The sequence below is a fragment of the Dryobates pubescens genome, chromosome 4 (genome assembly GCF_014839835.1).
Source record: "Dryobates pubescens isolate bDryPub1 chromosome 4, bDryPub1.pri, whole genome shotgun sequence".
Classification (NCBI taxonomy): Eukaryota; Metazoa; Chordata; class Aves; order Piciformes; family Picidae; genus Dryobates; species Dryobates pubescens.
This window is the reverse complement of record NC_071615.1, coordinates 30796051-30811363: the sequence shown is the minus strand read 5'-3', so window position 1 is coordinate 30811363 and position 15313 is coordinate 30796051. Positions and strand designations below refer to the sequence as shown.

General features: G+C 46.6%; 1 protein-coding gene across 3 annotated transcripts in view; it reads right to left on the bottom strand.

Annotated features, from left to right (window-relative positions):
* The window catches only part of AMPH (amphiphysin), a 116150-nt gene extending 107570 nt beyond the window's left edge, over positions 1-8580 (bottom strand). Inside the window, exon 1 of one of the 3 annotated variants that reach the window (XM_054161008.1) lies at positions 8431-8580. In XM_054161008.1, coding sequence (XP_054016983.1) covers positions 8431-8499 — 69 coding nt within the window. In that variant the 5' untranslated portion in view covers positions 8500-8580. The remainder of the gene's footprint in view (positions 1-8430) is intronic. The other 2 variants (XM_054161007.1, XM_054161009.1) reach the window with 2 other exon arrangements.
* Positions 8581-15313: the final 6733 nt, after the last annotated feature.

The following is a 15313-nucleotide window of genomic DNA, read 5'->3' as shown; positions in this document are numbered from 1 at the left end:
ACAAAGAACAGGACACTGGGAGACCAGACACTTTAACTGTGGTTCAGCCTCTGCCTTCACAGTTCCCCCTCCCATAGAAAGGCTGTTAACTCCACTCCCATTACCCCACCAGCCTCTTTAGAAAAATATCTAAACAGCATTCTTCCAGCCAAGTGCTTGTCCACATTTGTCCCCAGTTCTGCAAAGTCTTGCAGATGTTCCTGTCATACAGGTAATAAAGAATAATTACTGAGAAATCAGAAGGAAAGGTGAAGAAACCAGAAGGAGGAACAGCGAATATCATGCATTACCTTTCCCATAACACAAATGGACACTTCAGAAGAGTGGTACATGTGTGTTTACCACAGTCCATGTGTTACCTTACCCGCAAAAATGAATCAATTAGTGGAGACACAAAAAGAGAGTGACAAAATTACTTCTCCAGGTTGGTCATTGATTCTAGCAACTCTTGACTAACTACTATTTAGGTCAGGAGGAAAAGATCTTGCCATTAAGAGCAACAAAAGCTTAGTCATGCACAGCACTGATGCTGCAAAACATTCACCTGCATATTTTAGGCAGGTGAAAAAATTCCCCCTGCCATTTCCAGGTGGGTTCAGGGAGCTATGGTTGTGTTCACACAGACAACTGCAGTAAAGTGTTACAAGACATCTTTCAACTTGTATTTCTGTTTTCTACCAGACTCAGGAATCTGTCAACTCACACTTGCTACAATACCTGGCAAGCCAGTAAAAGGGACTCCCCACAGCTTGGCCAGCCATGCCAAGTTGCTGTAGGCAGGGCAAGCACAGGCATGCTGCTCTCGCTTCCATGCAGACCTTCAGCTCATACTTACCCTGATTTTCTCTGCCATCTACCCCCACTGAAATAGCCTGAGAGGACAGAAACTCAGCAGTTTTCTTTGCATTTCCTCCCCAGGAAATTTAGGCCAGTGATGGAAGGCAAAGTGTATTCGTTTCTCCATGGAGCTTATGTGCACCTTGGATTTCTGTTTAGAAATGTCTCAGCTGCTCCTGGGGGGGAACACGCTAAACGGTAAAAGCCTGAGGAGTACTGCTGTAGAGTACTGGCCCGATACTCAAGGAGAGCAGATGAGCAATGCAGGTCTGCTTTTGTCAGGGTATTGAGGTGGGCATAGGTCTTAATGGCTGGGACCAGCCTCCTCTGGGACCCCTACCCACACCCACTACTGCCAAAGTCCCAGGGGATATGTCTCGGCTCAGGCTGGAGCCTCCCATATGCTCATCTCTGCCTTCTGTCTCCTGGTTGGTGTTGGGCGCTGCACTGCAGAGAGCTGCTCTCCTGGATGGACCTCTCAGCCCTGTGTCAGAGCTTGTTGTGCAGAACGGAGCATCACACAGCAGAACTGTGCTCTTCCGTTTTCTGCACTTTAATGAGTTGAGGAACCACGAGCCTCTTATTTGCCTGAAATGCTAGGGGGCTTCCAGCCCCTAAAACACTTTTGAAGACACAAAACACAAAGGATACAAGTGCAAAGAATTTACTTTATTTTTATTTTAGGGTATATTTTAAATTTTTAATGTTTTATTATTTTAATCCTGTTTCACTTTTCAGTGCTCATCTAAGCACAAACACAGTGCCCAGGCAAGGCAGGAGCAGAGCTTGCTCCTGCTGCAAGATTGCACAGGGCAAGAGATGCAGAGCAGGAATGGTACCTTGGAGGTGCTAGAGCAGCAGCAAGAATCAAGCCAAAAGAGCCTGCAGAAGTCCTGACAAAGGGCTGTGCTTAATGCTACAGAGCAAGAATCAAGTCCTGGGGAAGCCAAGAAAGCTTGCCCATCTGGGGAGACCAGAAAGCTTCCTTTCTCCTGGATGTGTGGCCATTTGGTGGGGCCCAAGAAATGGAATTCCCTCTCCTGAGAGTCTAGAAAGCTTGCCTCCTCCTGGGTGGGCGGCCCAAAGGCCACTTTGTGGAGCACAAGAGTTCCCTCCCTGTCCTGCCAGTGCAGAAATCTTGCTCCCTCTGGAGGGACAGCCCGAAGGCCACCTTTGGGGAGAGCGGCCCGAAGGCCACCTGTGGAGCACAAGAGTTCCCTCCCTGTCCTGCCAGTGCAGAAATCTTGCTCCCTCTGGATGGGGGGCCCGAAGGCCACCTTTGGGGAGAGCGGCCCAAAGGCCACCTGTGGAGCACAAGAGGTCCCTATCCTGCCAGTGTGGAAAGCCTGCTCCCTCTGGAGGGGCGGCCCAAAGGCCACCTTTGGGCAGAGCGGCCCAAAGGCCACCTGTGGAGCACAAGAGTTCCCTCCCTGCCCTGCCAGTGCAGAAATCTTGCTCCCTCTGGAGGGGCGGCCCAAAGGCCACCTTGGAGGAGGACAAACAACAGAACCTGGCTAGCTCTAAGCGGCCCCAAGAAGCCACGACAAGGAGGGGGACTGTACTCAATGTTGCAGTGAAAAAGAAGCAGCTCCTGGGGAAGCCAAGAAAGATCCCTCATCCTGGGAGTCTAGAAAGCTTTCTGGTTTTGGATGTGCAGCCCAAAGGCCACCTTTGTGTAACACAAGGAACAGGCATCTGGCCAGAATGGCTCAATAAAGCCCTGAACAAAGGGCTGTGCTCAGTGCTGCAGAGGAAGGCAAAAAAACCCCCAGGGACACTTAACTGTCCATCCTGAGGGAAAAAAAGCCTTCCTCCCCCTAACTGTAGGGCATGAGAGGCCATCTTCCCGGTGCATGAGCAGCAGGCTACTTGTAGCCCAGCCAAAAGGGACCAGAGGAGCCCTGACAAGTGGTCATGCTCAGTGCTGCAGAGGAAGGCAAAAAACCCCCGGGGACCAGTGCCAATCTGCCCCGGGGGAAAAAATTCCTTCCTGACCCCAGTGCTGGCGATCGGCTACTCCCTGAGCATCTGAGCAAGACCTGCTTCCTCCTCCCACAGGCATGTCATGACACCCAGGAGATACCCAAGCCCTGTTCTCCCTCACTCTGGAGCTTTTATCTCAGGGACTTCCCGGAGTGGCTACAAGTCCCTGGCCTGATCAGACTTAGGGGACAAGAATTCCTCCCGTGCCCGGCAGGACACCAGTAGGTGTTGCAGAGCACTGGGATTCCTGACAGCATCTCTGCATCCCAGTTCTTACGACTACTAATCTGCAGGGGATGAAGATGCTGAGCACTGCAGGGCTCCTGAATTGGTAGCTGTTCTCATCTCCAGCACCCTCGCCTGCCTTTGGTCTTGCTCTCTCAGCCCTCACCAAGTAATTCCACCAGCTCCTCAAAGCCTTCCTCTGGCATGTCCCCAGGCTGCCCTGGGCAGGTCTGACAGCAGGGACAGCAGGACGCTGCCTTTTGTAGTGTCCCAGGGCACTGCCGTTGCCAGGTGACAGCCTTGTGACATCAGGGGGCCAGGGGGCCCCACGCACAGCCCCGACCACCATCGCTCCGCCCACCGCCCCTCTGCCCAGCATCCTTTGCGCAGCTTTTGCACTGCGGGCCCCAAGGCATCCCTGTGCCCTGCGGGCCTTAGGGGGGCCTGTACCCACCCTTGGTGGTCATGCACCGGGCCCCCTGCTGGGCATCCCTGACGTGTCCTCTGCTACTCAGTTGCAAAGGACAAACCTTGTGCTGTTCCTTGGCTCTCAGGCCATGCCAGACAGCAATCCTCCAGCCCACAGACAACCCCTATGAGTCGGCCCCTCTCTGCACCAGAGCTAGCACCCATGAGTCTACCTGGTCCTCTGAGTTGGCGGACCACAACTGTGGGAACAGTACCTTTCTGCTTGTGTACACTGAATTTTAAGGGACTTATTGTATCAGCTGAATGTTCACAGCTCCACGGGGCCTGATAGGGTACAACCCAGAGAACTGAAGGAACTAGCAGTTGTTACAGCAGAACACATTCTTAGTCATCTACAAAAGAGATCTTCAAAGGGAGCCTGGGGAGGTCCCCATGGATTGGAAGCTATCTCCAGTGTCATTCAGTTTTTAAGAAGAGTATGAGGGAAGATGCAGGAAAATAAAGAGCTGTTGGTAGTCTAACCTAAAGACCTAGAAATAATAGGGAGAAAATCATACCAAGTGCTACAGAACGGCATTTAAAATCAATTCAGTCATCAGGCACAACCAACACATGTTCTCAAGGAGAAAATCCTGTTTGACAAATGTGGTATCTTTCTGATGTAAGGTCACCTGCCTGTTGGGTGTAGTTTTTCTGGGTTTTAGTAAGGCTTTTGGTAGAATCACAGACAGTCATCAGTGACATGATATTTAATATAAAGAAGTGCCAGGTTCCGCACGTGGGACAGAGTAATGCTGGGCACAGGTCTAAATTGGGAGAGGAGTGGCTGTAAAGCAGCCCTGCAGAAATGGAGCTGAGGGTTCTGGTTGACAGGAGGCTCAACAGGAGTCAGCAGCATGTGCCCTGGCAGCCAAGAGGGCATTTTAAAAGGGTATGAAGGTCCTTGAAAGCATCCTAAGAAAGGCATCAAAACTGGAGAAGGGGCTGTTAGGCTTGTCCTCTGAGGAGTGGATGAGGACACAGGGTTTCTCTAGTCTGGAGAGAAGGAGGCTGAGGAGTGACCTCATTGTTATCTCTAGCTTCCTGAGGTGGGGAAGTGGGAAGAGAGAGATGCTGATCTCTTCTCTCTGGTTCTCAGTGCCAGGACACAGAGGAATGGCTCAAAGCTGTCCAGATGGGGTTTGAAATTGACATAAGTAAGCACTTCTTTTCTGAGAGGGCGGTTAAACCCTGGAACAGGCCTCCTGAAGAGATGGTTGGTGCCCCAAGCCTGTCAATGTTTAGGAGGCATTTATGTGGTCCATGTCCTTAATACCACGTTGAGCTTTTGGTCAGCCCTGAAATGGTTAGGCAGTTGGACTAGATGGCTGTTGGTCCTTTCCAGCTGAACTGTTCTAGTCTATTCACTTAAGAGATATCGAGTTACGAAATAGAGGATAAGGAGATAACTAATGTTATACATTGGGTTAGCAGTTTAAATTCAAGTTTCCAGAGGAACCGAGGAAAACAAAAGCATCCTTTTCACCCAAGTAATCGTGTCCCCAGAACTGACTCAGCCAGTCTTGATTACCAAAACACCAGGTTTCAGTATAAATAGACATTTGAATGCATCAGCATTTTTTACTTTCATGACTGGGATGTAGGCTCCTAAACTGCTCTAAGGCTTTTAAAACTTTAATCCAGATTCTTCAGCTGACTGTTGTCAGTTTCCAGCAGATGCTGCAAGCTCAGCATGTCCATGCTTCCTGAACTTTGGGAGAAGTAACTGAAGAAATGCAATGAAAAGCAGCATGATTTAAATGATCAGATAATCATTGATTCAAAATCATGGTGCCAGAACACATGTGCTACCAACAAAAGTATCCTCTTCTGGATGATGTGAAAAACGAAGTGACCAATTATTATTTTGAGCTGTTTAATATCGTGTTTTATTTTGAGTACCAGCCTGGTCCAGCCCATATTGGACAGTTGCCACTTTCCCCTCATTAGCACTTCAATTCAGGATTAAGTGTGTGATTTCTTACCATCTTCAGTCTTACACTAATTTTCAACATCATTTGCCATACCAAGCCATTGACACATTTACCTCACCCATTTCCATGGTGTAATCTAAATATTCATGTCATCTTGTAACATCAAAAATCTTGTGGTGTTTTGTTGGGGGGGTTTGGGGGGCGTTGTTTGCTTTTTTTTCAGATCAGGTCTGCTATATGGAAGATGGATGATTGCTTTTGTTTAAACTAGGAAAATAGCATCAAAGGATGTGTCCACATAACTCTCAGCTCTAACACTTGTAATCCAAGACAGATTTGCCCCCTCCCCCCCCCCCCCCCGATGGGTTTATGTCAGTTACTTAGTTTCTATCATATACATTTATAATGACAAGACATATATGGGCACATGCACCACCTACACCAAATAACTAAAATCTCTCCTAGACTGCAAAGAACTGAAGATAATGACATCATCATTAGGAAAAATATTTACTATACATGGAAGCTTTATGTTTTACAGCCACTATATGTTTTTAAAACATCAATGACAAATAACAGGAAACAATCTATGAAAGCTGTGCAAATGCAATTGACTATATGGACACGTTAAGTAAACTGAAGGTGCACAACTTCAGTATAAGTAAAAAGACAAAATAACTCTGAATGTATTTAAAACCTCTTTAAGCCAGTGTGATATTACACATCTGTCACGATGCCATCCCATTCAGTCCTAGATACAATGTAATTGTTGTCATCAAGTACCCAAAGCAAACAAACAAAACCCCAGCATTCTATATCACTCCAATTTGGGAGCATTAATTTCACTCTTTTAGGCAACGTTTTAGCAAAACAATGCAAGATTTTATGTTGTATAACCATAAAGAAACTCAAAGCCAACCAGAATTGTAGGCATAAGAGAATAGATGTGCACAGCTCATACAAAATGCATGCCATAAAGAGAGAAGCTAAGATACAGAGCTACAAGGTACTATGACCTACTCTGCATCAGATCACTAAGAGCTTTCATCCTCTGTAAACAAGCAATGTTTAGACCCATTGACATAAGAAACAACCAAGATGCTATAACAAGGCCAAAATTTCTAGATGCCCGACTGTAACACATGCAGATCAAGCCAGACATCAAAGCAAAGGCAGAGCGGCCCAGCCTCCCGAGCCCAACAGCATACCTGGCTCACATCCAAGGCACTCTTTGGGGGTTGAGGCAGCTACCCTGACCAGTGTTTGCCAGGACACCAGGACCCCAGGTACTCAGATTAAGGTGTGCTCTCTGATATGCCCACACATTTCTGTAAACAAAACCTCCCATGTTTGAACACCATGAAGAAATGCATGTGATTTTTAAGACTTACATCAATGCTTTACCAGAGAGTTAATTATAATAACACCGATAAAGACCATAGAAAACAAAAAGTATTTTTAGGATTCTACTCCAATTATTGGCCCAGCTCAACTGACACCAAAAAGTCACAGGATCTCTTCAAAGAATTTAAGAGTATATTATCTATTTTGCTCAAAATCAGCTGCAGTCCAAGCTTGCAGGAATGGAAATGTGTCATGATTTTGGTATGGAAAAGCCTAGTATTTCATGACCTTGTGAGCAAGATGGAAGTGTTTGAAAGGGAAAATCTATCATCTGCCTGTGACAGCCTCAACTATCATATTCTTAAATTATAACATGGTTGCATATGAGGCTTTTCTACATATTAATTGCTGCAATTTTTGTTCCCTTAGAGCTCCATGCATGGCAAAAATTAATTGGGTATTTATAGGCAGTGAAGTATGAGAAGCAGTGGTCATAAAATCATCTCTTTTAATTCTCCAGAGGCCTATTACACAGGGCATGTAACAACATAGGATACATGCTAGAGAGGTATAAAGGCTTTATTAGCCCTCGAAAGACATGATTTGCAACATTTGCTGACCACTGTGCCTCCCAGATTGATACTGGGAACAGCTTTATAACAAACCGCACTAGTATCTGACACGGGTACTATATATAGCCACACACAAACGCTTTTCTGCTTGGTTTAATGCCGCTGTCTGTGGTCCTGTTCTGGGACATCACGCAGATTTACAGCTCTCGGCTTCTATTAGTGAAGCTCGACAAAACCAAACAACGGCCAACACGGCCCTCATCATGCCAAGACTCCTGCCAATACCACTCGACTTTGCCGCTTGGTCAGTTTCAGGCTACGGGAACCGGTACCCAGACTTCCATGCCAAAAACATCACCAGCTGCACGTGTTGGCCGGCCTCATGACATTTGAGGAAGCTCCCCAAACCTGAGGCAGCTGCTGGCGGAGGCGCCGGCCCATGCCAGCACCCCCTTGTTCCGGCCCCCGCAGGTTTCTGTCACACCGAAGGGGTTTTTCTGTCACAGAGCGCAGCACGGAGGATGGCTGCAGCCGGGGATGAGCCGACGCGGATATTAAAGGAAACGAAATCCTCTTAGGCGGGCTGGCGGCGGGTGGGGAGCCGAACCGAGCCGAGCTCTCTTCTCCAGCCGCGGTTCGGGCCACCCCACCGCGCTGCGGCCGCAGCCACCCGGCTTGTCCCCGCAGGGAACCCGGCTGCTCCTCAAGGGCGAGGAGATGGTGCTCTCTCTGGCCTGCGGCAGGGGGACACCGGGGACCGCCCGCATCCCCCCATCGCGTCACCAGGGGGAAGGGATCTGCAACCGGGGCGGCCGGGATACCGGAGCCAGCGGCACGGCGGGGCAGGGGGCAGCTGGCACCCTTAAATGGGCCAGTTACATAATAATGTGGTCAGCCTGTCGCCCACCCCGCGCCGCAGCAGTGGCTCTTTATCCCTGCGGACGGGGAGAGGGGGAACCGCAGCCGCGGGCAGTGAGCGGGGCCGCTCACCGACCCCGGGCACCCGCCGCCGCCCCTCCTGCCTGCCCTTCCCTAGCGCCCCACCACCACCCGCCTCTGCAGCGCACCTTCTCCTGGGCACGGTTGAGGCGTTTCTGGACGTTTTTGGCGAAGATGCCGGTCTTCATATCAGCCATGGCTGGCAGCGGGGATGGGGAGGGTGGGGGGGAAAGGCGGGCGAGGCAGAGCCCGGCGGCGAGTGGCGGCGGCGAGGCAGGAATAGATGGATGAAGGGAGGGAGGGAGGGAGGAGAGGAAGGAGGAGGAGGGCCTTAAAGACACAGCGAGGATAGGCGGGGCCACTGCTGCCTCAGGTGAGCCACAGGCTCCCCCCGGGGAGGTAGCTGTTGCGTCCTCGAAGGGCTAGCAGCTTTTTCCTCTGAAGGTGAGGCTGTTCCTCTAGATAATAAAACGCATCAAGAGAGGCAAGGGGGGGTGAAAGTTTTCAGGAGCCACCAGTGCTGCAGCATTGGATGGCCATGTCCAGACTGGGGTAAGCCCCCCTCATACAGCCAGACAGCTTGAGGCACACATTCACTCCCTTAGAAATGTCTAGCATGTTACATTCACCTAGTTTCCAAGCTCTTTTGGCCTTTTTGCCTGGTTTTGGGGCTGCAGCATCACAGGTCTTTAGCATAGGAATTGGGTGCTGCAGTTCACATACCAGTTGGCATGGCCAGTGGCTGAGTTTGGCACAACATGTGCTAATGCAAGCGATACACATTGACTTGTCTTCACAGTGCTCTCAGTATCTTCCTCCTATCCATCACTCTTTTGTATCTTGGTGTAACAGCCAGAAGCAATAAACTGGCTTCAGACTGGTTTAGGTTTGTGATCTCATTCCTGAAATTATGACTTGCAATCAAAACTAGAAGATAGCTGCAACAAAACTCTTTGTCCTCCCTTGACACTCCAGTGCTCCCTCAATAAATTTGCAGATTACACCAAAGTGAGTGGGAGCATTGATCTGCTCAAAGGTAGGAAGGCTCTGCAGAGGGATCTGGGCAGACTGGATTGATGGGCTGAGGTCAGTTGAATGAGGTTTAACAAGACCAAATAGTGCTGGGTCCTGCACTTGGGTCACACCAACCCCATGCAATGCTACGGGAGTAGAAGCTTGGGGCAGAGTGGCTGGAAAGCTGCCCAGCAGTAAAACACCAAGGGATGTTGATTGACAGGTATCTGAACATAAGCCAGCAGTGTGGTCATGTGGCCAAGTGGCCAAGAAGGCCAACAGCATCCTGGTCTGTGTAGGGAAGAATATGACCAATAGGATCAGGGAAGTGATCTTGCCCCTGTCTTCAGTGCTTGTGAGGCTGCACCTTGAATGCTATGTTCAGTTTGTGGCACTCACTACAAGGAAAGACACTGAGGTGCTGGAGCATGTCCAAAGAAGGGCAACAAAGCTGGTAAATTGTCTGGAGAACAGGTCCAGTGAGGAGCAGCTGAGGGAACTGGGGTTGCTTAGTCTGCTGGATAGGAGGCTAAGGAGAGATCTTATTGCACTCTACAACTACTTGAAAGATTGCAGTGAGGTGGTTATTGGTCTCTTCTCCCAAGTAATAAGTGATAGGACAGAAGAAAATGGCCCCAAGTTGTACCAGAGCAAGTGTACATTGGATAAGAAGAGAAATTTCTTTCCTGAAAGAGTGGTCAGGCATTGAAACAGGCTACCCAGGGAGGTGGTGGAGTCACCATCCCTGGAGGTGTCAAAAACACATGCAGACATGGCACCTGGGCACATGGTTTAGTGGGCATATTGGTTTCTGGTTGGTGGTTGAACTTGATGATCCTAGAGGAGTTTTCCAACCCTAATGATTCTAGAATTCAGTCACCCCCCCAGATATTTCAAATCCAGAAGCAGTCAGTCAAGGTTAGTAAACTCAGGCTTCCCAGGTATTGTGGCCCCAGATTCGCTTCTAGCATTTATTTCTGCCATTTGGACAAGTGCAGAGTTCCCTGATCCAGAGAACAAAAACACAGTAATGGACACAGCAAAGAAATACAAACTAAAAGACTGCAATCCCAGGCTTTGAGCCTGCTCCTATATTCTTCTACAGGGAGTTGTTCTCTGGTTGTAATACTTCTCATTGATTTTCTCAGGTTGGTACAAAACACAAGCCAGAAGTTGTTGTACCTGCCAAAATAAAATGTCTCACACACCTAGTAAGTCTAGTGAGACCTTGTGTTGCTGCCAGCCTTCCAGTCCCAGGCCTACATGGTATCAGGAAAAAGATTTAACATACTAGCTGCAGTGGTAACACTGTTTAGTAAGAAATTATGACCAGCTCTCACATTAGCGCCTTTTAAAAGAAAAGAGAGCAAAACAAGACAAAAGCAGAAAACCAAGGAAAACACATCATAGCAACTAAGGAAACTATTCTATCTGAAGATTGCAGGCAGACTCTTATGATACTGTTAGGCTGGTGAAAGATCAAAACAAAATCCCAGCATGCACAGGGCTCCCAGATTCTTTGAAGCAATTTTTCACATCTTCAGAGTTTCTCTTCCTGGCCAGTTTGGCAGATGATTTGAAGAGGATCACACCACTTTAATACTAAAATAATCATGAAAAGAGGTGATCTCAACTTTGATTACTTATGCATTTTCTTCACCAAAGGATAACCAAAGTGGCACGTGTCTCCAGCAGAGTATGCTAGTGCATTTGACCTACTAGGGGGAGGGACGACACTTTCCCATGCATTTTTGCCCCCAGTTTGGGAACAAATATTGCCTGATATAACAATAGCAGGTCCCTCACCACCTATCCCCAAAACATTTTTTCATGCTGGTGCATGAGGAGCAGGAAGATATGTGATGTGTTCTCAGTCATACAGCCACTCTCTTCCTCCTCCATCAGTTGACCTGCACTGTCTTTGCCCCATTTAATGGCCTCGGACAGCAGCCATTGATGGATTTTTCACTGGCCAGTTTATCAATGCACATGTTGCTCTCTATCAGCTAGGTTTTGGAAAGTAATTATTGGCAACCAATCTCTTCATACTCCCTGCCTGCTGTGTAGAACATTCGTTGCTAAGCTCTATTAAGAGAAGATGTCCCCATTAAGATTTGTGTCAAAGAGAATTCTTCTCAGTGTTACTGACTTAGTTCACCTTAGTCTGAACTACACAATGTTTAAAAGCAAAGAACTATTCACTACCACTTACCCTTCTTGTTTTCTCCTTATATTTGGTGTGTTGTTATTTATTTGGTGTTATTTTAAAATGAGGTTGCACTTCAGTTTCACTCTTGAGTAGCAGGGATGATCAGCCCTTCACAGATAAACACTTCCAGAGGAGTGGTGATTTTTGACCACTCCCAGGGGAAGGGGGAAGGTGTTACCCCTGCTGCTTCAGCACCACTTCTGCCAGGCGACAATCCCTGTTCACCGACAGTGTCAGTCAGAAAACGAAGAAATCTGCATCTCTTCTGACTCATCAACAGCACGGCTTCTCATCACATGTTTCTGCAATTCTGAGCACTCATTATTCATGTAAAGCAATGAAATGAGAAGAAACTGGTCCATAGGTGACCATTTTATAATACCGAGGAAAATATTTGGCATCTGTCCTGCAGCCATTTCCATTGCATTGATAATTACAATATACATATCAGCTGCTTTGGAGTAACACTGCAACTTTCACCTCACAGAGCTCTACAGATAGCGACATGTGGAGGAGACTCACGATTCACAGCCCAGGCACAGCAGATGAAAGGCATCTCCATCACAAGTGCACCACTTTGTCATGCCAATGGCAGATTAGAGTGGGAAACGATTATTCAAATTAAGCTGCAGGGAGCTTGAAACCACACTGTAATTGTGGATTTTGGGAGGCACAAGGTATGGACCCAACTTCAATGTCAGTTGATACAAACAGAATGACACCTGTGGGAAACCACCAAGAGAAGTAAAGTGGTTTCAAGTGCAGAGGACTTGAATTTTAAATCTCCTTTTACAATGACAGCTTGGTACTATGCTTTCAGTTCAGGTTCAGCATGTAATCGGGAGACAAAAAAATCTAGTTAAATTATCAGGGCAGTTTCTGTAGGTCTTGCAGCTCTTTGGATGTGGGTCACAGAGAAGAGAGCAGCCTGTTTGAATCAAAGACAAGGAAAGCAAGGAACACAAGTGGGAAATACATGGCAAAAGAAAAAAATGCTTTCATAAATGTGGTGCTATGTCCTGCAAAAATCTAGTCTGGAGGAAATTTTTAATAAACATCTGGAATTAAAAAGCATGCATGCTCTACATTTAAAAACTTAGGCATTTATTGTTAATTACATTTCTTCTCATTAAAGTCAAATACAGATCTAGGGTTTTTTACCTTTCCCTTTAGTGCCATGATTTCCATTAACACCTGTCTCTTGGTCATTAGCATGCTGACACACTGAAGCTGTACTTACAGTCTGGAACACAATACCAGTTCCTCCACAGGGAATAATTTGATCTGAAAGGTGCCTTTCAATCCCAGCTTCAGTATTTGTCCCTCTCTGGCTTCACAGAACTACATGAAAGCATGTAGTGCTTGGCACTGGCTTTGCTGTTCCCTGGAGGGCTGTCCTGGTGCTCACTTCAGTCAGCAAAAAGACTGACACCCCACATTCTGAACCTCCCCTAAATCAAGCCTTGGGTGGGAAAGTGGCACCAATGAGAAGCCTTCAGAGCTCACTCACAGAATGAGTACCAGTGATTCTTCTGTATGAAATTTGCTCCTGAATAGCATCCATGGGACATGGACTTCTTCAGGGAAGAGATGCATTCCTTCCCTTCTCCAAGTTCTCTTTCCTGGAAAGGAAGGAATTAGAGAAAGAAGCTTCAAATAGAGAGAAAAAAAATCCCTAGGGTGAAAATATCTGGAATTACTGCTGCCTTTGGGTGAGTCTTTCCAGGTTTGAGGCTGTGCAAGTGTATAAAAAGACATGACAAGAGAGCAAAAATCTTTTAGTCAGCAAGGTAGGAGTGAGTAATAAGATATCAATTAATGCCAAACATTTTTATTTTTACACAGCTGGAGTATCAATAAAATTCAAAGCTGGGGAAAAGATTAGGGTGAGAAGGACAAGCCTTCTTGAGATCCAAGGAAGAGACCAGCATGGACAGAGCTGCAGGGATCTACAGGTCCCTGCTTTGGTCAGGATAACTGCTGACCTGGACTCTAAAGCAAAAGGGGCTGAATGAAGTAATTTGCTTTATGTTGTCTCTAAATTACTGTATCTTCATAAGATCGGTATAGAATATTGATGCCAGCACTAAGAATGAATGCAAAATAGGGTAGCCATGCTCTGTCTGGCTTCATCCTTTTATGTCATGTTTTAAATTAAAACCTCAGGGAATGGTACAGAAGATGGGTGTTGGAGAATCATGATGATAACTTATGAGCTTTCCCACCATATAAGCTTTCCCACCCAAGAAGGGAAAACTCACATAACACAATAAGAAAAAGAGGCTCCCAAAGATTCTCCCAAAGCATGTAATCTTTCTGAAAAGTACCAACAAGTACTAACCCATTCAGGCTCCTTTAGTCTAGCTGAGGCCAGCAGCATTCAGAGGTCACTGAAAACTGCTTTTCAAAAATCTGGGCACAGCCATGCTTGACATATTTCATCTTCTCAGTCATAAGGTCACAGGCCCGAACCAGAAATATCTCCCCTTTCAACTGGCAGGTAAAAAGGACAGAGGGACTTTCTGTAGGACATGCTTTAAATCTCTCATGAAGGAAAAACCAACCTCTTTGCACCTTTATCACATCAAAGGTATTTGTGATATTCCTAGCGTTTACAGTAAGAATCTAGAAAATCACACCTTTCATTTCCATAACAATAAAAATGAATATTGTGACACTTAATCTCTCACTTTTCTTTATTTTTAAAGCCAAAATCCTTCTTTCTTTGGACAGTGCTTCTTACAGGTTAGGCACTTGAAAAGGGAGCAGCTGCATGGCATTAGTTTGATTCCATAAATGACTCTTTGCTCATTAATTGGCTGATAATGCCATGAGCACACACAGCACCATCTAACTCTAATTCAACAACTTTGCTTCCATTATTCACGTGGACTAGGAGGAGGAGTGTATGGAAGATGTGTAACGCCAATCAGGAAATGTTTAGCATTTGGAGAAAGATGACTAGCCATAACTAGTCTGTCTGTGTGTGCCCCTAATTTAGAAGGCCCATGAAATGCGAGGTAATACATGCAGGTCAAATGTATCATTTCACTTTATATTTATTTTATTAGAAAAGTCATAAGATGTGTTTTTCTTCGAGTTATGTGAACTACTGTGGGCCAATCATGCTGGTTTAATATCTTACACAGCATTTTCTAAATATCAATAGATTTTCCCTCCTAGTCACCTGGAGCTGGGTTATGGAGGTTGGAAGCCTTCTTTCCTGCAATAGATCCTCTTGACACTCATAGCTTTCAGGAATGCCGTAACAATTTAGAGCAACCAGGGATCTACAGGCAGCGACAGATTGCTGTGAGAGCAGCACTGCCCAGTTGTTGATACCAACCCAAGAAGCACCAGGCATGTCCTAAAAGCCAGGATCTGTGTGGAATGATATGACTTCTAGCCACAGGAGAGGCACTGAAATAATGAACACCATATACCATAACAAAGAACTCATCCAACCTTCAAAAGAAGTTGGGCCCTCTTGAAATTCTGTCAAGTTGTTACTTCGCGTCAAATCTGTTGTTTTAAATTGTGGAGTTAAAGTCGGGTTTTAAACCTGGGGACTCTCTGAAGATATTCCTAGCTTTTAGTTACCAAGGATCTGTATTCAAATCTCTCCACCCCTCTTCCTTCATACATGGTTTCTTCTTGATTGAGATAGATTGGTCCTGACTTCTCTTACCACAATCCATGAGTTGTTCTAGGGAATCCCAAACTGAATTTCATGCCTGTGCCTCTGTCCCTTCAGAGTTTTGGAAATGCCAGCACTTCTCTCATCAAAA